Genomic DNA, 23,247 nt, shown 5'->3' with positions numbered 1-23,247 from the left:
ACACTCATGCATTGTAAAGTGTGTCAAATTTTCTTGCTCATTTGTGCTTGTGGAATATCAGATAGTATTTACCTTTGTAAATATGCACCTGGAAAGAGGCATATATATCACAACAACACAATTTTGCTAAAAACTGTTGTCTTCCGAGACCTTCCAAGACCTTTATTAAAAATGGTTGTAGTTCTGTTAATGTATCTCATTCCAAATGCTGAAGTTGAACAGCAATATTTTTAAAGAAAATCTTTAGTGAATAATATATTTGAATGTACATGACATTTTAAAAGCCTGCCATTATTAACGTCCCTGTTTATCCTTGGCTATTACATATTTAGAAAAATAGATCTTTCAATAGTTCCAGAAGTTATTCAGACTAAGTCATTAGGAGAGAGAGTTCATGAGCTAGCAGTTATATCATATGCATGCCACATGCAATTCTTTGTCTACAGTGTCAGAGTAATTGGTATAGCACAGCTTCCATGGTATATCATGATGATCCAGGATCATTTTCAGTGATCATAGGAAAGCCAGTGTGTTGTGGTTAGGAGCAATGAATTCTAATCTGGAAAATCAAGTTTGATTCTACATTCCTCCACATAAAGCCAGATGGGTGACCTTGGGTCAGTCATAGTTCTCTCAGAGCTCTCTCAGCCCCACTTACCATACAGAGGGTCTGGTGTGGGGAGAGGATGGGAAGGTGATTATAAGGTGCTTTGAGACTCCTTTAGGTATTGAAAAGCAGGGTGTGAAAACCAATCTGGTTAAATACGAAAAAAAGTTCATTCATGGTTCTTTTCCCTTTTGCAGCTTGCCAAGGCCTTATAAAATTTCACCCTAAACAACATATTTGCTTGACTCCTGAATGCATAGAAGCAGGTAAGTGACATATTTCTGCCCTGCAATATACTAAGAGCAATTTGGTATGGAGGAATATGCAGGTGTGTCCAATAGTCTAATGATTGATTCTCATCAAGAAGCCTTAAAACTTTCAATAAAATGTATTACTTCACAAATCAAAATGTAGCCTGTGTGATAAATCTGAGATGCAGCTGCATCCCTGTGAAGCTAGCTTTCTTTTTTGCAAATCATGACTAAGACTGATCGAGGTGTGTCTTGCACCACTACCTTAAAGGAAGAGCTACCTAAGTTATAACAGCTTCACGCCTGGATCTGGATAACCCAGGCTAGCCTGAACATCTAGAACTAAATAGAACTAAATAGGGTTGGCCCGGGCTAGTATTTGGATGGGTTTCCTATGTCCCTGCAGCAATCAAGGTTTTCCAGGGACAGATATAACTAACGTATGGCTTCCCGCTCTGTCGTTCACCTCCTGGAAGCAGTGCCATCTAAGTTTCTGTGGTCAATATTTGGAGTCTCTCGATTTATACCAAATGCTCGCCTCAAGCCGGAGGCAGGGATGGCCTCACTGGAAACATGCATGTGGTTTCAAATAACCACTTACTGGTTAAAATTAAACAGTAACCCCCTATGATTTACCCCTTTTATTCTTCAAGAAAATAATCATGGCTCAAATGGTTGAAGTGTCTACCAGTACTTTTCCACATCCAAAGTGTATGTGGGTGTAACAAAATTAAGTCCTTAAGCAAGGAGAACTGAACTCTTGTCTCTGCCCACATCATTTCCCTCCATTAACTGTTTTTCTTTCATTTCTGATTCTGATACAGGAAATGTATGGGGCTGTAAGAAAAGTTCTGAAAGCAACTGAATGCTAAGTGGTATTGCATGGGGGAGGCAGAGTTTAGCATCCTTTGCCTACATATTCCTTTTGGTTGTTTGTTTTGTTAAAAATAGACCCATCCGCCCTCACACCCCATTTTACATGTGAATAGGGAGGTATGTGTATAAATTTCAGGTTTTTCTGCACGCTTGATTTATTCCTAACTTTTTTGGCAGTCAACCCACAAGCATTGGAATAGTCTGACCACAGTTCTTCTGGACGACTGCCCTCCATCTACATTTTCACAGTTGTGGAGTCAGTCCCCCCCCCATATGTGCCTTAAATACTCTGGATTTTCCATGAAGGGTGATAGCATCAGCATTGGCATTGTAGCATCCCTTTTTGTATGTGTGCATGCTTATATTAATATAATGATATCATGGCTGCATATTTTTATCTAAGTTGGACAACTTGGGTTTCATCTGCTTTAAGTTATATTTCACAAGAGAAAGGGCTAGACACTTTTATTCCCAATAAAAGCTGGAGAGCTAAATTGTGTGTGTCTTCATTCCATGCCTGTTGGATAATGCACTTTCAATGTGCCTTTGCTGCTGGATTTTCCTTTGCAAAACAGGAAAATGTACTTCTGAAGTGCATTGAAGGTGCATTTTTGAACATGTGCAACATGTTTATATCTGAGAGCCAGCATGGTGTAGTGGTTAAGAATGGTGGCCTATAATCTGGAGAACTGGGTTTGAGTCCCACCCCTCCACATGAAGCCAACTGGGTGACTGTAGGCCAATCACAGTTCTCTCAGGGCTCTCTCAACCTGACCTACCTCACAGAGTGTCTGTTGTGGGGAGAGAAAGGGAAGACGATTGTAAGCCACTTTGAGTCTTCCTTGAGCAGTGAAGAATGGGATATAAAAGCCAACTCTTTTTCTTCTATATTGATATAACAATTATATATTTAAAAAAAAACCAAAACCAAGATGGGGGAAAGAGAAGGAGTAGTTTGTTTATGACAATAGTCTAACAATTGAAATATGAGCTGAAGGTGGATGGGAGTGGGTGGGACAAAGAAAACCAATAGAGACATGATGCACAAGTGAAAAAGTGACTCAGAATTGGCTTCAAGAAAAAAATTATCAGGCTAATATTGGTCTCAAAAGAACATGGGAAATAAAAAAGAGAGAAAATCCAAAGCAAAAACTGGAGGGTTAATAATGTAGGTGGAAATAAGGGAATTAACTGAAGCAATAGGGGGGGTGGGTGGGCAGAATTAATAAAAACATATCCTGAAAAAATCCTAGCTCACCTGAAGGCAAATAAGCCAATTTCCAGATCAGGTTAAGGATGCTGATACTCAGGTGGTCTGGGCCCTGCGTATCTGAGAGACTGTTTTTCCCTGTACGTTCCCTGAAGAGCATTGCATTTCAGATTAAGCTCTACATTGCTTAAGTAGGATTAGGCTGTTCCTATCATACCTCATAGTTCCCCTATATGCCTTTCACCTTTCTAAGATGATTGACTTCAAGGGATTTAGAAGGGAATAACTCTGTTACTCTTATAGTAAGTTTCTCTAATCAGTCAGTAAATCCATGCCAAAATGTTTAAGCATAGGTAACAGCAGCGTATCTGAAAACTATTGAGAAGAAATCTGAGGAAAGGAATTTGTAGATGGTATGATGGAAAACATGATAACCAAGAGTTCAGAGGGCTTTTGAACATTTATTTGTTTATTTATTTGTTTATTTGTTTATTTATTTATTTATTTGTTTATTTATATACCATCCTCTCCTTATATGAAATTATGTGACTTTTCCCAGCTGCAACCATCATGAGCAAATTAAACACATCGGTGGATCCCTGTGATAACTTTTTCCGGTTTGCGTGTGAAGGATGGATACAGAACAATCCCATTCCTGAAGATTCATCAAGTCATGGAATTTATCCTTGGCTGAGGCACAATGTAGACCTCAAATTGAAAGGTTGGTAGCTCTTACTGAAAACCTCAGCAGTCTACAATGCTAAGAGGTGGAGATATATTCACACATAGTTGAATATTGTGTTATAGCAATTATTCATGATTGGATTTTTCTGTTTGCACAAGGCATTATGAGCTGTTATTATATTCCACTGTCCAGTAATACAGCCACTGGAATTGCCAGTGATAGGAATATAATGAGAGGGAAACTGAAGTAAGAGAACTCTATGGTAAACAAGGCCCCATTCCTGCCATTATGAATGTAGAATTTATTCAGTTGGCCCAGATCTCATCTGCTAGACCCTGCTAAGGAATTCTGGCAGATGACACCTAGACTGTTTCCCAAGGGGAACTCCCCTGTTTTTTTGCCTCGGGATCGGTTTCCTGATCTTTTTCCATGTCTGAATGTCACATTTGAGTTCCCCCTCCAAGACCAAAATCTTTTTAAAATTACCACAATTACATTATAGTGCAAAACTGTAACAAAACAACAAGGGGATACAAAAAGCAGGACTGTCTTATCGTGTCATTCCCCCATGCAGACTGTCCTCAGTATCACTAAAACCGTATGAAGTTGAATCCTAAAGAAAAAGAGAAAGAAGAAAAAGTGCCAACCAAACATAGCAATGGCTAGGTGGGATTACTATTTCATTATATTGAAATTGCGTTTTAATGTGATTGGCCTTTTAAGAAAAAGGGCCTGAGAAGGTTGTGATGGTAGGTGACAGAATTGATGCTTGGGGAGGGGAAACAATGGCTGGGAATGCCCGACTGGGGACGGCTTGAGTTTTCACGCTTCCGCATGGCTCATCTCCAAGGGACAGACGAAAGGATTCACTTCTTCACACAGCACATAGTAAAATTATGGAAGTCCCTGATAACTTGGTATAGAATTTTGAAGCGTAACGCAGTCCAAAGCCTTTTGTCTCAGGTATTCTGAGAGAATGATGCATTCTGACTGATACTGTGGTGTGGTTATATCTCTGTGCTGGATCAAAAGAATTATTTCGTGTAGTCTTTCATAGATTTCCTAAGTTTGTTTATTTCAAAAAGTTGTATTGTAGGAGGGTAATTTCTTTTTCCTAAGTTCACTTTAAAAATATACCCATTGATACCTTTTATTCTTTTTTCTGTTTTTTTAAGTTGAGAAGGGGTTTCTTTATGAAGAAATCAATGCACCTTTTTGTACATTCAGACTACATATGTTTTTGATATTTCGTGCCACAGGTGAAGAAGGATAGGATGGTATGGGGATTGCCAGCTTCTGAGCATCTGTGGTGTGATATTCTGACATTTTGCAGAATTTTCTTTCCTGCCCTTCTTCTCTTCCAATTTCTATATATCAAAACAGAACTGATTAGAAACAGACCCCAAATTCCTAAAAAGGGGAAATAAATGAATTATTGGATTTCAGGGAAACACTGGGCAAAGACAAATTAGAATTTTTGTTAATGCAGTCAAAAAGCAGATGAAACCCAAGTTGTCCAACTTCCTTTGCAATTTCCCTGCCAACATGAAAGAGCTGATGTATGAGATGATTCTTAAAGTATCTTTCACCAAGAAACTGTGACAATGCCTGTCAGTAGAGTGAAAAAATACTTTTGGTGGAATATGATGACTGCCAATCATTCTCATAGATTCAGGTAGGTAGCCAGGTTGGTCTGAAGCAACAGAAAAAAGTTTGAGTCCAAAGTTTTATTCACTGTATAAGCTTTTATGTGCTTGCACATGAAAACTTATTTATTTATTTATTTATTTATTTATTTAGATTTATATACCGCCCTCCCCGAAGGCTCAGGGCGGTTTACATTAAAACTAGTCAACGATACATGAAACAGTCTTCGTTATACCTTGTATAGAATTTTGTTGGCCTTACAGGTGCTACTGGACAAGCTTAAATCAGTCTCATGTTAAGACACAAAGTGGTTCCAGCTTTTGTAATCTGCAACATGGATAATTACAGAAGAGCTTGCTTACCTGGTCTTGTACAATATGGCATGTAAATATGTTACTGACAAACATCATTTTTTTTAAAAAAGTGTCTCTCTCTTATTGATACTCCTGAGATATCAATAGCCAAGATGTCAATATTACAGCTATAGAATGGTCTCCAAATTAATACATAGGATAGCCAGAAAGAATGTGATATGTATGAAATCTGGTCAAGCAAAAACTTTTGTCTACCATAGGAAGATGACTCAACCAAGAATGTCAAGATTAGCAATGAACATTTAAGAACAAAAGCTGGGTTTCCAGTTCCTACTAAATACAGCCTCAGAAGAAGACTAATGATGATGATGATTTTTTTGGATGGCTTCAAAGTTTATGTAGTTGTCTGTCTCAAATGTATTTTTGGAACTGGATGGTGGAAAAGAGGTACTTAGGAGAAGTACTGGAATCAGACAAAACACACAAAGCGGTAAACTGACATGTCAGTTTGACTTTCTGTGTGTCTAAAGGAAAAGGGGGAAAATATTTTGACCTATTAGTATTCTCCTCCCTAGACTGTAGGTGGGGCTGCGAATTTCCACTAATTTGTTGGCAGGAGAGTCAGAGAGTGGTGATGTGGGCAGTCGAGTACCTGAATATCTTTTCTGGACAGAATTCAGCCCTCAGATGAATGAATTTGGCTGTTCCTGTTTTTTCCTAGACCCTTTTAGTGCTTTGGTCACAGCCCAAGTAACTAAAGGAGATTCACAAACATACTCATCCCCCACACCCCTGAAATTTACATGGAAGCATCTTCTCATTCTTTAATAGAAATCATCATGTCACAAATTAAAAGCCTGTTATCTGATAAGGTATTGGGTGCAGTGAAACAGTGTTTCAGGTCAGGCACTGTGTTCCACCTATGTTTTCTTTCACTCCACTTGAGGTCCTATTTCTGGAAACTAAATATTTTATATTCTATGGGCCGTTCCGCACTCGTTCAAAATTGCACAATGGTTGCAAATTGAAATTGCTACTGTTTTGCTGTTATGCACAACGTCGTTGACAATCTGCAACACTCCTGAAACCGCAAAAAGTGCTTCATTGTAGCGCTTTCAGGGAAATCCCAAAAAGTGGATTCACCCTCCAGAAAGCGCTACACTCTTGCAACCAATCTGCAACGCTAGCGGGAAAGTTCTGTGCATTACAATTGTTGTGGTTTCTGCAAGTCCCTCCCCCTAGCTCTCTCCTCTGATCTTCCGGCGAAGCGATCGCCATGTTTTTTTCTCGGACCGAGTGGAGATCAACGCACTGGCAAGCCTTCGTTTACCCAGCAAGGCTTCCCTGGCTGCAGTCCCTCCCCAGAGCTGTTTAAAGTCGCCAAGCACCAAGCAACACACAGCCCCGTTTGCTGGTTTGTTTTCCCTTTATTTTTCACTCTATTTTCGGCCGAAAATCACGCCCGTGTGTGTGTGTGGGGGGTTTCACTTGGGGGGAGCATGGCAACGATGAAACAGCAGCTCAAACACCACCTGCTAGCTAGATGGGTCTCTCCACTATAACGAGTCAACGCAGATTTGTTGCAACGTGTTTTTTTTTGTAAACCTTCCTTAAAGGGAAAGGGGCTTTTTGGGAGCATAATAACAGCCGCCCATTGGCTGCTTGACAGGGACAAACCTCGGCAATATCGCTTCCTGGCTAGTGATTTTTGCCGAGACCGGAAACCTGTGGGAAACGATAGAAACGCAACTGGATTCCACTACAAAGGCAGGTATGCATAACAACGAATTCCACTATTTAAAATGGCATTTTTTCGTTCTGCAACCAATTTGCTACATAGATCCTGGTGCGGAATGGCCCTAGATAATCACTTCTAGATTATTACTGATTAAGTTTGAAAAAGGTTAACTAATCATGAAATAGAATTATATACCCAGCTTTGTTATCTTGGAGAGAATGAAATCTTAAGAAGCAACTTCTGGGCACTATAAGATACATAAAGGAAAGTAGTAATGTGAGTGTCCTGCATAGTGCAGGGGGTTGGACTAGATCGGGGGTCCTCAACCCCCGGTCTGCGGCCCGGTACCAGGCCGTGAAGGCCATAGTACTGGGCCGCCAGCGGCCGCACCTGCCTCCCCCCCCCGCAGTGAGAGGGGGGAAAAAGAGGCAGGTGCGGTCGCCGGCATGCCAGCGACGCAAACGCGCACGCGCGGAGCTGCCGCACATGCGTGTTTGCGCCCCCTGCTGGCGAAAACGCGCACGTGCAGCAGCTCTGTGCATGCGGGTTAGTGCCACCTAGTGGCGAAAACACGCATGCGCAGCAACTGTGCGTGCACGTTTACGTGCAGCGGCGGCGGCTGGGCCACCGGCTCTCTCCCACCCTTGGAGGCGGTCCTGAACTACAAGAAGGTTGGGGACAGCTAGACTAGATGACCCATGAGGTCCCTTCCAACTCTATGATTCTAGTATTAATATCATGTGCAAAGAGGGCTGTGCTAAGTCCATTTACAATTTTACTTATGCACTGCTGGATCTAGGGCAATGAATATATAACTATGCTAGAAAGCATGCAGTAAAATTTTCTACAACTTGTCCCTTGGGTTGCTAGCTCTGACTGGCTACCAGCCGGGGATGGAGCTTGGGTTGCCAGATGGGGAACTTGAGATTTGGGGAAGGACAGGGACCTCTGTGGTGTTTCAGTGCCATAGACTCTACCTTCCAAAGCAGCCATTTTTTCCAGGGAAACTGATCTCTGGAAACTGATCTCTGGAGATGTAATTCTGGAGGCTGGCATCCTGACTTCCCTTCTCATACAAACACCCCACCCTGAAATGCAAATCTAGATTTGGGATTTTGATGACAAATAGCCAAATGTACAGACACAGAAAGTAATAAACAGATGTTTTGAATTTTTGGAGTTGACATCTGTAGTTAACTAGTTTCTGGGATGGGAGACATCTATTGTTTGATGTGTTAATGTTCCCTTGAGACCATATTTTAATTTCATTCTTAGTAGGGGGGGTATGGCCCTGTTGAAGAAGATTCTTGTATGAAAAGACTAGGTTCTCAGCCAGGAATTAATTTTGAACAGGAGCCCTCTTCTCCCAACCCAATTTTATATAAGTAACAAAGAGACTTTGGCAGAATCCTGTCTCAGCTGTTAATATGATGGACCCTGTTTGCTCTTCATGCTATTATTTATATTGGGATGGAGAAAACTTAAGAGCACTTTATCTGTGTCTTGTCTTCCATGAGAAGAAACAACTGAAGTGCATAATGAATGGAGTTTCTATTATGGTTGGAGATCCCCTGTAATTACAATTGTTGTGTAGGCAACAGAGATCAGCTCACTGGGAGAAAATGGCCAATTTGAAAGATGGACCTTATGGCATTATGCCCTGCAGAGGTCCCTAGGCTCTATAAACCCCACCCTTCTTAGGCTCCACCCCCACAATCTTGAGAGCTGGTAAAACTACATTATGAGGTAGTCCTTGAATTTGTACATTATAGGAGGGGCCAGATGGTAACTCGTTCTTTATTAAACAAATTCCTAGGCTATCAACTGTTGGAACTGCAATTAGCAAGTAATTTGGTGAAGTCAACATTGAAGGGCTATTGTTAAACTGTTTAAGCAGCTAAGGTGTGCCTATGTGCTCATTAGTGATGCTGGGTGGTCAGTGCTGGGACTGCAGCCATGAGCAGTGGGAAAACTACTGCACATAGTCCCACCCACTTCAAACTTCTTCAGAAACAAGGATGATGTGCTTTTGCTCAAGCAAGGAACAGCCATCATTAAGGCTCTCAGCTGTCTCCATCTGCTGATGTGTAGGGTGTAGTCAGCCTGCAGCCTAGCCATAGAGGTTTGCAATGTGCTGCTTTTTTTAACTATAAGCTTTTGTACTCTGCTTCAGTAAGGAGAATGAAGCAGATGAATATGACATATATTCCATATAATCTTCCCAGTAATCATAATTCTATTTAAATGTCAAAGTGCTGTGAGTCTGGATCTGTGCCTCATCCACAAAGGTAACTAATAACTTAGTTTGGTGTAGTGGTTAGGAGTGCGGACTTCTAATCTGGCATGCTGGGTTCGATTCTGCGCTCCCCCACATGCAACCAGCTGGGTGACCTTGGGCTCGCCACGGCACTGATAAAACTGTTCTGACCGAGCAGGAATATCAGGGCTCTCTCAGCCTCACCTACCCCACAGGGTGTCTGTTGTGGGGAGAGGAATGGGAAGGCGACTATAAGCCGCTTTGAGCCTCCTTCGGGTAGGGAAAAGCGGCATATAAGAACCAACTCTTCTTCTTCTTCTTCTTCTACTTTCAAACACTCTGTATTACTCTACAGCTGTTTCTTTGGAGAGATTCAGGACCAAGCCAAGTCCAAATTCCCAATGCTAACTGAATATCTCTAACCTGGCACTGGGAGGTGAGCAGTATTGTGTCGAAAGAGAGAATTTTGTTCATAAAGGACCCTGCTGGAGGGCATGGGCAGTTAAAAACAAAGTATTTATTTAAGGAAGTGTCGTAAATTGGGCTGAGCTTACAAGAGTGGACACACAGCTTGCTGGTGGTGGTAGAAAGTGTAATTAAGCCACTGCCAATTTATGGCAACCCATAAGGTTTTAAAGACCAGAAACAAACAGAGGCAGTGAGTCATTGTCTGCCTATGTGCAGCCAGCCTGGGCTCCTTCCATCTCAGCTTCTGAGATCTGATGGCTAGTTGTGACACCCAGGTCAGAGCAGCTTACTGGTAGGAACTCAGATAGATAATGTTTCAACTCTGCCTCAAGCAGTCTGGCATATGGTATAGGGTCTGGCAACAAGTAGGAGCCTGAGGAGAGCAGGGCTATATGGGGAGGCCTTCAGCATGGATGCTGTGATATCACATACAGTACGGGAAAAACTTGGAAATGATATCAGTGTTCTATTAGAATCACCATGTTAAAACCCCAGACTTTCTTGCAATTCCTACACTCCATATAACTTCTGGGTTGAGGTCCCACCATCTCAGCTGGTGATTTAATTTTCTCTCTCCTGCCGGTGTGCTGCCTGGCAATGGCCACTAGGGACATGAGACCTCCTGCTTTGAGCAGGAACATGAAAATCTTCATGTTCCTGGTTATCTCCTTCAGAGCGGATGGATCCTTAGATTATCTACATTTCTAGATTATCTAGGACCCTTAGGTTATCTACATTACACTACCGGACAAAAGTATGAGAGAGAAGTTTTACTCTTCTAATTATATGGCTAACAGGAAGAGAAGAAATTGGCCTGACTTCACAGGATTGCTGTCAGGATAAATGGGAGAGAACAACCGAAGTAGGTAGACAGCCTTGAGCTTCTTGAAGGGGATAAAAATTAACATTAGCACTGTAGATAATGCAACACTGTACATGCTTCCATTGAAACGGATTATGTACTATCATTTGAAAGAGAGAGAGAGAGAGAGAAATGGGCTCCTTTTTATTGTTACATTTCTCTGACTCAGTGCCTGAACGTTTTATGGCATTTGAGAACATAGTATCCCAGTATTTAAATGCAAGTGTTATTTTTTTGTGAGTAATGCAAATAACTAAGAGTAACTAAATAAATTCTTATAATCTGGCTGCTCTTTGACCAGAAGGCAAGCACTTAATTTCCCCTCATCTCCAGCCTGTAACAAATGATATGCAGCTGTTTTCCATATGGCTATTCAGGAAGCAATAAATTTATGCTTGCATTCCTAAATCTCAGGGTTACATAGGAGGTTATATAGAATGGTGGAATACTTCTCCAAATGTGCATGCCAAGGCTTTTCAGTAAGGTTATGGTGAAGGCAGTTTTTAAAAATCTTTCCATTGATCCTTAGCCTAATGAAACGGCATTTCCAGACAGAAAAGCAATTCACATTTAAATGAAATTTTCTTTTCACTTACCTAGCCACACTTCTGTTTGCTAAATACAGGCATTTACTTTTAAATGAAGGGTTTTTTATGTCACTCAAATAGCCCCATATTTAGATTTGCAAGCCCTAAGTATAGGGTGGCCAGACCTATGGAGGGGGCAGGCACATGAGGTGGTTGGCATATTACTTCTAGGGAAACCCAGAAGTGATTGCACGCCTTTCAAGGAATTGGACTGACAGATGAGCCATGTCTCCAGCTATGATATGAGAAACCAACTGTAACCATTAAATATGCGGCCTGATTCCCACAAGTCACTGTATCTGTGTCTCCCATTTGGGATGAACTCCACTCAGGCACAAGGAGATTTTGCATAGTAAGGGGAACTCCAGATTTGGTTTTGTATCCATCCTGTAATTGGACTAGCATCCTGATGTGCTCTAAAGTAGTTGTTTTCAATGAGGTTTATGGTAACGGAATCAATGTCATGTATGACAGCATTAATTGCTAGAAAGTTCAACCTTTGTCAAGGGACAGAAAAAATAACAAATGTACTCCATTCCTTTCTGGATGCTTGAATGAATGCATTTAAGAAGAAGAAAAACCACACAACCTTTTTTTGGTCAAATATTCTAGAAAGCTGTCTTGTGTATATCTGTAAACCACTCCTGTGGAGTGGTAGGAATAAAATGCTAAGGACAATATGGGAGGAGAAAGGGCGGGCCCTGTCTGGGATAAAAACTTGAGGGCCCAATCAGGAGCCATGAAGCAGCTCCTGATTGGGCCCTCCAAGTGTCACTCAAGGGCCAAGTAGCCAATGGGGAGCCACACAAAGCACGGCTCCCCATTGGCTGCTTGGCCCAGCCTCGCCTGGCCTGGCCAGGGAGTTGCCGCGCAGACAAACAAGCCAGCCCGCATGGTGAGTTCTCCGGACAGGTTCTCCTCCTACTAGGGAAAGGAGCAGGCCCTTTGGCCCTGGGAAGTGGTCATCCACCTACCTACCTTCCCATGTCATAGTTTTATTTTGTTATTTTAATGTGTCTCCCCCCCAAAAAAAATTATTTTCAATCCTCTAACATTATTTTTGGCTGAAATTCTTTATCCAGCATGTCACAATTTTAGAGAGGAGCATTGTTTCCTATGGACTTTGTAGATGATGACTGAAATTGGCACCAGAAACCCCCATGGGGGCTGTGGTGCCTGCACATATGACCATGAGGGTCCACAAGCTTGGAGGGGCCTGGATGGGGTGTGGCTCCCAACATGCTCCCGGGATCGTGGGCCAGGTGCTCTTACTGCCCACCTATCTACCCACCAACCTAACCAATTTTCTGTCGACCTAAGAGTAACAGTTCCCTTACAGAAGAATTTCAAACGGAGAGTTGAAAAAAGACTGCTGAATTGCAACTGATAATGAAGCTCAAGACAATGGACCCTCCTGGACTGAATTGAGACTAGATTTCCTGTCTCATTGCAATCATGTGCAGTCTTTGCCTCAGAAATAATGCCACCTTCCACTAGTACACAAAACAAGGTGTTCCACAAGCCTCAGAATAGGAGGAGAGGGGGCTTAGCTCACCCTGTTCCTTCTCCTCTTGCCTGAGTGACTCTGCTTCGCACTGTCATGTCCTCAGAATGGAGATAATTTAATAAAAAAATATTTTACCTCAAAAATATTTTACCTCAGGGTGGCTAAATTTTCTACTTCTAGACTAGATGGTGAAGAAGTCAGGAAACTGTGTAGGCTTTTAATGTTTGTCTGATGAGCTGTTGTTGTAATGGCTATGTGGGAAACCAGGGATGAGTAAACGAGATCATTTTGGTTCCTGAGAGAGGTTTTATGGCTGTACATCATCTAACCACAAGACTGCCATGGTGTCCTTTTGTCAGGAGAGAGAGACACATACACCTCCTTTGTGTTTTGAGAGTTCATGCCACTAGATCAGACAGACAGCTTTATTTGGCTCTGTCGTTTTATGCATTACAAATACTTACGGAGGGTACAAATTTTGTACAGTTTACAAAGCAACATTCATATTAGTCCCAGGGCTGTTTCTATATTGCTTAACTGTACCAGTTCTCCTGATTTAAAAATGCTGATGGATAAAATAAAAATGATTGACTTTTCCCAATTTTCCCCATGGCACTGGCTATATCATAAGAAAGCTGCCATTTGGAGGGGGCAGTTTTGTCATGGAACAATAATTTGTTGTTGTTGTTTCCTATCTGTTTTAATGTAGACCCAGCAGGAAAAAACATTTTTTTTAGCAGCACACAATATGCTCCCCACCTTTAACAGTGTATATTTGAACAATAACTAACAGAGAACCAAGCAGAGAATATCTTGGAAGGGTAGCTAATCTGAATTAAATTTTAATTTCGAATTAAAATGAGTTAGGTTGACTCCAGCTGTTTTAAGCAGCTGAGCCAGCTGGGTGTAGTAGTGAAAAGGGAAGGTGACTGTAAGCCACTTTGAGATTCCTTCTGGAAGACAAATGCAGGATATAAAAACCAACTCTGTTGTTAGCTACCCTGAGCCTGTTCCCATGTAGAGGCAGCATAATAATAATAACAACAACAACAACAACAACAACAATATAAACAACAACAACAACAACAATTTAATATCTCATGAGATTATCTGTATGTAAATAATGGAACAGGAGGGCATGGATGTTTGGTGTAGAGCCAGTTTGGTGTAGTTTGGTGTAGTGGTTAGGAGTGCGGACTTGTAATCTGGCATGCCAGGTTCGATTCTGCGCTCCCCCACATGCAACCAGCTGGGTGACCTTGGGCTCGCCACGGCACTGATAAAACTGTTCTGACCGGGCAGTGATATCAGTGCTCTCTCAGCCTCACCCACTCCACAGGGTGTCTGTTGTGGGGGGAGGAATGGGAAGGCAACTGTAAGCCGCTTTGAGCCTCCTTCGGGTAGGGAAAAGCGGCATATAAGAACCAACTCTTCTTCTTCTTCTTCTTCTTCTTATACATTTACTAGTAAAAAAGCCCATTGTATCCTAAATACATCCTAGGAGGCAGTGGGAGAGCAAAAGATGTCTTACCCGGTGCTGCGTCTTCTGGCTGGCGGCCATTCTGTGCGGCGGCTTGAGCGGCGGCGGCAGAGGCTTGAGGGCGGCGGCGGCTTTACAGCGAAGGCCTGAGCGGCGGCTTGACGCAGGGAGAGGCGTTTTGCGCCTCTCGCCGCATCAAGCCGCCGGCAAGGAAGCAACTGCGAGCCGCAACTGCCAAGCCGCCGGGCAGGGAGCCCCCGGCAGCCACACTTCGCGCGACTGCCGGGGGCTCCCTGGCCAATGGGCTGACGCGTCGGAGGCGCTTTGCGCCTCCGTCGCGTCAGCCCGCCAGCAAGGAAGCAACTGCGAGCCGTGCTTTGCGCGGCTCGCAGTTGCTTTCTTGAGCGGCGGCTTGACGTGGCGAGAGGCGCTTCGCGCCTCTCGCCGCACCAAGCCGCCAGACAGGGAACCCCCGGCAGCCGCGCATTGCGCGACTGCTAGGGGCTCCCTGGCCGGCAGGCTGACGTCAGGCCACCGGCAAGGAAGCAACTGCAAGCTGCGCTTCGCGCGGTTCGCAGTTGCTTCCTTGTGAGTGGGGTGGGAATTGGCTCGGCCGATGGTCCGTCAAGAGGAAGGGGCCAATCGGCACCCTTCCTCATCCCGGACCGAGCCCGCCCTAACTCCTCCTACACAGCCCTTACGGCTTTATTTAGTCCGTGGCGCCCGTGGCGCCACGGGCGGTATAAAGATACTGGGCTTGGAGAAATAATGCTTAAGTCCTGATGATGAATGAATTCTGTAGTAATTTACTGATAAGGAAAATAGACTGTGCCTCCTCAGGTGTCTTTTCACCATTCCTTTTTTCTCGTTTCTGGGTTCACTGGCATTCATAAGAAATCCAAGCCACACATTAAATCCTGATCTCAGGGCTATTGCCTGTGGAACATGCAGCCAATCTTTGCTCTGACCAAAGACAGCAGAAACCTTTAAGGCCTGACTTACTTAGTCGCGGCATAAGTTTTTATCTCTAATAAATTGGGCCATATTCTAGAAATGTGCCATTATTTGTATAAACAAAACTAATGGCTCATTTCATGAAAACATCCACAGCTACTGTGAGATATGACAGAACAAAATTACTTCTTGAGAAAAATATAGACATTTGGTCACTATTATTATGACTGCTGTCATTCAGTTTCTTTCCTGCAAAAAACAATTTGTTGTTTCCTAGAATATTATATCAATTTCATTTGATTTATGGGCTTACATGTTCATGAAATCTCTGTGGAGGTGCATATTAATTAAATGCTTGTTAACTGAACATTAGTATGCATTGACTAATCATTGTTATATGAATGCTAGATCCATTAATAATTATTAATGGTGACCCATTTATTTTCAAGTGTCAAAATATTATCTATGGTACAATGTGCATTTTAGGAGAGGGACATTTTCATACTGCCAACAATTAAATCCCCTTTAGTATACATGATCTTTATGCAGTATTGCAATAATGTGTCCTCTGTTGCATTCAATTAAAATATCCTATCAATATGTGTTATTGAGAATGTCATTTGAGATTGTGGCTATGACTGGCATCATTTATGTCTACAGTTGTCTATAGACTGTATAATGACCCTTGCTGGATCAGACAAGTGACCCATGTATCCCAGCATCCTGCCTCATGCAATGGCCAGCAAGTTGCCTTGGAAGGTCAACAAATAAGATTTATTTATTTATTTATTTGTTTGTTTGTTTGTTTGTTTGTTTATTTATTTATTTATTTATTTATTTATTTATTTATATACTGCCACTCTTCAACCGCTGCACATGCACGTTTGCTCCCCGATGGGAGCACAAATGCTCAAGCGCAAAACTGCTGCGCATGCGCAAAACTGTTGCTCGTGTGCTTTTGCGCCCCCATCAAGTGCAAAAGCGCATGTGCGGCAGGTCCACACATGTCCTTTTGCGCGGGGCTGCCACGCATGCGCGGGGCCCTGGATCGCCCTCTCCACCCACCCCTTGGCAATGGGCTGCAACCTGAAAAAGGTTGCAGACCGCTGATCTAACCCATTTGGAAAAGATCTTTGTCATATAAGTTGATTTGTACCATGCACAAGCTATGACATTCTTTTGTTCTGTGTTAACAAATCTGGAATAGATACCACTTTGGAGCCTAATTCACAGTTCCTAAATAGTGTTATGGCAATGCAATGTGAGGCAGTGACAGTTTATGCTAGGCTTTTGATTGGTTTTCTAGCTAAAGATGTTTCCTTCATGAGTGTTGGTGATTAACAGATGCTTCCCTCAATGGCCTCTAAAGGCTGGAGTTTTGAATGTAAGCCAGTAACCTAGAAACAAGATTTGAGTTTTGCAGCTGACTGGCAAGAAGGAGCCCCTGGCAGTTCTAAAGACAAGCTGTTTCTTTCAAAACTAGCTTTGCCAGAGATCTTGTCTCTCCTCTACACACTACAGAAATATTAATTTGTTAAAAGGCTGCTCCTGAAAAGTCCTAGCTCACCAAGCAGTGGTGATTTTGAATAATAGAATCCCTTAATTGCTCATAAGAACGCACTTCAAAGAATGATTTAATAAGGTGAGAAAAGGGGGGAAAAGGAGGCCAGTGGTTGGTCTTCATCCCAGTGTTTGTGGAGATAAGGAACTACAGGCTGTGAGTCTTCAGTCACTTTCAGACATGAAATTTAAATTGTATTTGAGTGTCTCCAACATTATTTATGTAAATGTGTGGTTGAGATGAAAGCATATTCTTGGATGATTCTGACAAATATAAATTTTACATTCATGTTACAAAGAATTTTAGCTTTGAATGTAAAAATGAGCTCTCTGAACTCATCCTTTGCTGCCAATAATGAAGGGCAAATAATGTATTCAATCTGAAGAACACCCAGAACCCAGTAGCAATACTGTGTAGACAGAGTGCTGGGCTACAATCCTGGAGTCACAGCTTCAAATTCAATTCTGCTATGAAGGTTGCTGCATGATGTTGGATCACTTACTCTTTCAGCCTAACCTACCTTATAAAGGTTGTTGTGAAGGGCTGTTGTTCATGAAATCCTGATTGAGAAAGCCTGCCATATATGGTAAAAGTCTTGAGCATCATTTGACTTGCATGAGAAATTAAAGTGGAATAGTCTTTGATATCTCTCTTTTTGTAATATATTTCCGGTATGTGACCATTGTTTTTCTTTCCATATTTGTTGGCATAATCCTGTTAAAATGTTGATGGACACCATTTATGTGGTTTGAAATACCTCTGTTGATATCCCATCTATTCCTGGTGTTTCGTTATTCCTGGCTTCTCGTAGACCGATTATGCACTGGGAACTTCACTGCCCCAGCTCCTGTGCAGGAGCACAAATCGAGGGCGGATGAGGTGCACCGGGCCAAATGTTCCCCCATGTCGGTGCAGGAAGAGGTGGGGCAACCTGCCATGATTAAAACTCCAGCCTGCAGCCTGGCATGAAACCTCCAGTGCATAAACGGTCGTAATGCAGCTCTCACTTCACTTTCTAAAACTGTAGATTCTTCTTCAAAAGATGCTTTTTGAAAGGAATCTGTCATCCTTTCAGCTATTCTGTACGGTTCTTCAGTGTGTTGTCCCATCATTTCATTCTTTTGTCCTATTCACTTAATGTTTATTTGTGGTGACCTTTCAACATGCCTAAATTTCCCTTTGATTTCCTGGGTCTTGTGGAAAATATCTCTTCTCCCTTTTTTGTCTTCAATTTCATTTTATACTTATTTCATATCTTAAAACAAATCTTAAAACATGTTCTAAGAATTGTTAATTTGCTTTCTCCTTTTTGTACCATTAGGGTACAAGTGCCAGCCAAACTTCAGAGCTAAATCTCCTAATGTTAATAATCTCTGATCTCTTCAAGGTATCCACTCCTTTATCCAAATTAGACTACATGCATCAAAATACAACCTCTAATTTGGTAGTGATTATCCTTCCCTCTTTTTAACATCGCATAGATTTTTCATTTTTATTCTCCCTCTCCAAACAAAACTCTGCCAACTTCTAAATGGCTTATCTAATTTATGCTAGCAAGATTTAATTCACTCCCCTCAGCTTTTCTTCAAGGGAGATTTACAAAAAGACCCTACTCAAAAAGAATATGTCCCTGTAATTCTGACTGCATGGAAAGCATCCTATATCTTGTTTTTATATTATATTGAAATAGTGTCTGGTCATCCATTGAGGCTTTTCATTTCTTTTGACAACAGAAATAGTCTTTTCACATTCTTCTTAAGTGGAGTTACACCCTAAAGTGCAACTCTATTTAGGATTGTGCTATTAGTACTGTATATCTGTTCTTTACATGACCTTTACATTATTCAGGAATGCAGTATAGATGGTATTTTGGCACTACAAATGTTTTGGTGTTTTTCTGCAGCTTTATTCTAATATTCAATATCTTGGATATCTGTACTGAAAAATAGATGTGCCAGCTTCATTAGTTCAATTTTTCTTTTTTCTCCTCTCTTTACAGAGGTCTGGAAAAGACATAAAGTTTGAATGAAAATATAGAATCTAATTTTAGAGATCTGTTGCTGTTGGATTGATATTTTCAGCAAGAACAGTATATACTTAGCATTCTTATGTTTTTAAACACCCCAGAACTCAGGCTTCTGTGACTTGTATGTCTATTCCTGGATGTTCCGGAAAAATAGAAATCAGATACTAGAACTATTCTCAAAGAATCCTTCCTGGAATGTCCTAGTGTAAAACTCCAACTCTGTAATTAAGGTTTGTGTGTTTAAGTCAAATCATGGTTTCCTAGGATAAAAAAAAATCACAACTATGGCATTGAGGGTTTTAAAAAATGAATTTGGCCAGCTGCCACAGAACAGAACAAAAGCTGTGCCTATGGCGTGCCTCAAATGTCTCCATATTTATTTACAAATGTCCAGCATCTGTCTCTTTTGTTGAATGGCAATTATCATAGCTGGTGTGAAAAATGGGTGCTGATTCTTACTGTCACCTTTCCAGCTTCCTTGTATATTCTATCAGCAGGATTACTGGTGTGATCCTAAAAATACAATTTTGTAAATATACGAAATCAGAGATGTCACCTAGAAATAACACCCTTTGCCTAGGGAGCACCTTTCCCTTAATGTCAGATGTTTGGGACTGGTTGTGGTGATACAGCAGTAATGGGATGCATTTTGCACTTTTTTCAAAGAAAATACACCATTCCCCCCTCCCAATTTTTGTGTGTGCAAAAGTGAGGTATTTGACTGTGTAACCCCATCCTGCACATCCATCCTTATTTTGATTTAAAAAGGAGGAAAAAATAGTTTGAAAGATATCCAAACCATACTAATAATGGCTTTGCCCATAGGCAGGAAAATGACAAGAACCAGAAATAGCCAGTTAAGATTAAAGGTAACATTTATCACAGGTGTATAATTAGGTAGCTTATTTAAAGGGAAAAGGGGGGGGGGAATCCTGTAGGAATTCTGGGATTTCATTGTAGGTTGTATTTTACTTCACAGAAGATGATAGACATTTACTGTTAGGGTGGTAACATAACCTTTTTGATCTAGTTTGGCCTTCAGGACACTTAACTATAGAGTTACTAACTCAAGTTAGGAAATATTTGGAGATTTTGTGGCAGATCTGGGGAAGACAGAATTTGAGGAGGGGAAGAAGTACAAGAAGAAGGGGAAGAAGGGTATATGATTCCATACAATCTACTATCCAAAACTGCTGTTTCCACAAAGGGAAATGATCTCTGTAGTCTAGAGATCACCTGTAATCCAAGGAAAATTGCATCCCCCCCCCCCCAAGAATGACAACCTTGCTTAAGTGGAGTGATATGAACCTCCAACAATTATTCGTGACAACCCAACATGGTACCTTAGGCACCAGTGTTCTAACCTTAATTGTACGAGTCCCTAGGATGGATAATAATGGACACAGCTCAAAAAAGCAGCAAATCGATTCTTATTATTCTTAAAGGTATAGAATAGACCACACTCAATAGATGTTTGTTGTTATCAATTGCCGTCTGCATAGTTCTAAGTTGATTCAAGGCTATCTGTAGATTAATATCCAGTAACATTATTTTCCTTGTAGTCCAACATAAGCTGCTATGTATTCATTGATTGAGATTCTTTAGTGAAAATTCTTCTGTCCTTGGAGTTCAACTCAGTTTCTTGTAGTAATATTATCATACTGTGCCCACATGGGAGCAAAAATACATATGTAAATGCATATGTATAATAGAATTCTAGAAACCCCTGTTTCAATCCTTCATCAGACACACTCGTAAGAAAAATATCAAAGTATAATAGTTCGTACATGATAAATACATATATTATAGCAAAATTTAAAAACTGTGATGATCTATCCTCAGTTTGATTGATTGATGTCATCCGTTCAGTCATATCCGACCCTTGAAAATTCCACAGGAAAGCTTCTGCCACACGTCCCTGTCAATGACCTCTTCTTTTAGTTGGTTCATGGTCATCCCTGTATCGGCTTTGATCATGTCGAACCAGCGGACTACATTTCCTTTTGCTGCTGACCATGCCGAGCATTAATGATTTTTCTAACAAGTTTGATCGCATGATGTGTCCAAAGTAATATCCTTAATAATATATTGCTTCTACGAACACATAAACCCAGGTTTAATTAATATGTTCTTAATTTCATTTTTGTTCTCATCATTTTAAATATAGATAGCTAAATCCAAAGAGTTGCTTAAACCTAATGGAAGAAGTGTACCCATCTCTGAATCCAAGATGCTTCAGCTCTTAGCAGATAATTTTCATCATTTGTGTATGTGAATTCTTTTGCACTATATTTGTAAGCTGGTAGTAAAGCAGCTTGCATGCTGAAATGCAACAAGCATTAGCTAGTGGCTGGGTGTGGGTTTTGCGGAGTGCTGTGTTGTCATGTGTTTGGTTGAGTGCAAGGTACAAAGGGGTCTAGGTAGCAGTCGGTATGAAGAGCTGCCCAGAGGTTATCGCCCATGTGGGACACAGCCATGCCATTCCACCTCTGCCTTTGCCTGTAGGCTACCCTTCATCAAAACCTAGTCCATATGATTAGCTAAACTCCAGGAGGATAGCTCTGTCAAAGACTATGCATTCTGACAGCTAAATGGAACCTATGGTTGCTTAACAGGGGTTTAAAATGTGGACACCAGCAGCTAAAGCTTTGCATGGCATGGCAGTAAACAGGCCACTGTTTCATCCAGGCTACCCTAATGGCATCTCCATATTCACAGGCAGTGTAGCAGTATTTAGCACTGACCCCTGGGGAAAGGCTATTGCCCTTACATCCTCCTTAGGACTCTGCCATAGGCATCTGCCTGGTTGCTGTGTGAAATGGGATGCTGCATTACATCAACCTTCTGAAAAGATGCAGCCAAATAATTCCTAATACATTCAGGTGTAGACCAAGAAAGAAAGAAGAAAAAAGAGCTGCCTCTTGTGCCAACTCCATGCAATCTCCCTCCCCTCCTCCCAGGCGGCACTCATCAAGGAGCTCTCATTGAGAAAAAAGGCAGGGAAATGGAGGGAGAGCAAGAGCCCCCCTACCTCCTTGGTCAGGGAGCTGCCTTCTGGATGGCTCCATGCCAGGCACAGCCGGAACAAATCCGGGGTTTAGTTGGAGACAGGGAAGGGGCCCACCCACCCGAGCAACATGCATGCAAGTCCCAGTCTCCTGCCAAAGAAACCGTTAAAAAAAAAAAAGTTGCCTGGAAGGAATAGTGAGCCCCATGGTCTGAGTCACTTGGCTGAAAGTCCAGAGCAGCTGTGTGTGTGTGCGCACCCATGCAAGAAAGTAAAAATTCAATACATCAAGGGAAAACACAAAAAAGATATGGGCTGGGGCATGAAGTGCTGCAGGACAGAGAGTGGTGAGAGAGATGCAATAGGCCCTTAGTGGAGGATATTTCACCCATAGGAAAAAGTCAGTCTGGTTTTGTCAGCAGTTGCTGGGCAGATCCCTTAGATTGCCTTTAAAATGTCGATAAATATGAATTGTGAGTCCAGATTAGGTGAGAGGGTAGAACAGCCTCACTAGAAGCCTTCTCTTTCAACAAGTAAGAGTTGGGGCAAAAAGACCTCCGTTGCTTCCTGTCTTTGTAAGAATGCTGAATGAAAGAGTGATTGGTTCATTATAATTGTAATAAAATTAGCTGCATTGCTAAGAAGCCAATAAAGGTAGCACATAAGTTTAGGCTAATTATTCATATTGCTCAGTCACTTTTGAAACAAAGTACAGAACTTCCAGATTATTATTTATTATTATTATTATTATTAGATTTATAGATGTTGCAGAACTATTAGTTATTGGGCAAGAGTATTGAACATAGCTGTAGTGAACTTCGATTCTGTGAGCCTGTATTTTGTTTAAAAATATTTAATAGCAATTTCCACGCATACTTTTTAAAAAGCTATATATAGATCTACATTGAATAGAGATATATTTTCAGCAAGAACTGTATATACTGAAAGGGTATGAGAAAAGTAATTGCTTAGTCCTTCGAGGCCCCAATGGGCAGTGTACATTAAACATTCTGTATATTCTTACAACTATTCTCCTTCCTTTGAGAGGATGAGTGGCTCGGTTTGTGTGATGGCTAAGCACCCATTTGAACTTGGTTCTCCTCACTCCAAGGCTCACTACAGATGCTTGACTGTATGCATAGATGTCTAGGGGCTGTAGACACAATTCCAGTTCCCTGCATGCACATAAACTCTATGCAGTTTTCAATGC

At 41.5% G+C, this 23,247-nt stretch overlaps 1 protein-coding gene across 1 annotated transcript in view; it reads left to right on the top strand.

Annotated features, from left to right (window-relative positions):
• Positions 1-23,247, top strand: part of PHEX (phosphate regulating endopeptidase X-linked) — a 124,911-nt gene that overhangs the window by 4,101 nt on the left and 97,563 nt on the right. Inside the window, exons 2-3 of the mRNA XM_077343042.1 lie at positions 805-873; positions 3,504-3,665. Coding sequence (XP_077199157.1) covers positions 805-873; positions 3,504-3,665 — 231 coding nt within the window. The remainder of the gene's footprint in view (positions 1-804; positions 874-3,503; positions 3,666-23,247) is intronic.

The sequence above is a fragment of the Paroedura picta genome, chromosome 6 (assembly GCF_049243985.1).
Source record: "Paroedura picta isolate Pp20150507F chromosome 6, Ppicta_v3.0, whole genome shotgun sequence".
Lineage (NCBI taxonomy): Eukaryota > Metazoa > Chordata > Lepidosauria > Squamata > Gekkonidae > Paroedura > Paroedura picta.
This window is presented reverse-complemented; position numbering and strand designations above follow the sequence as displayed.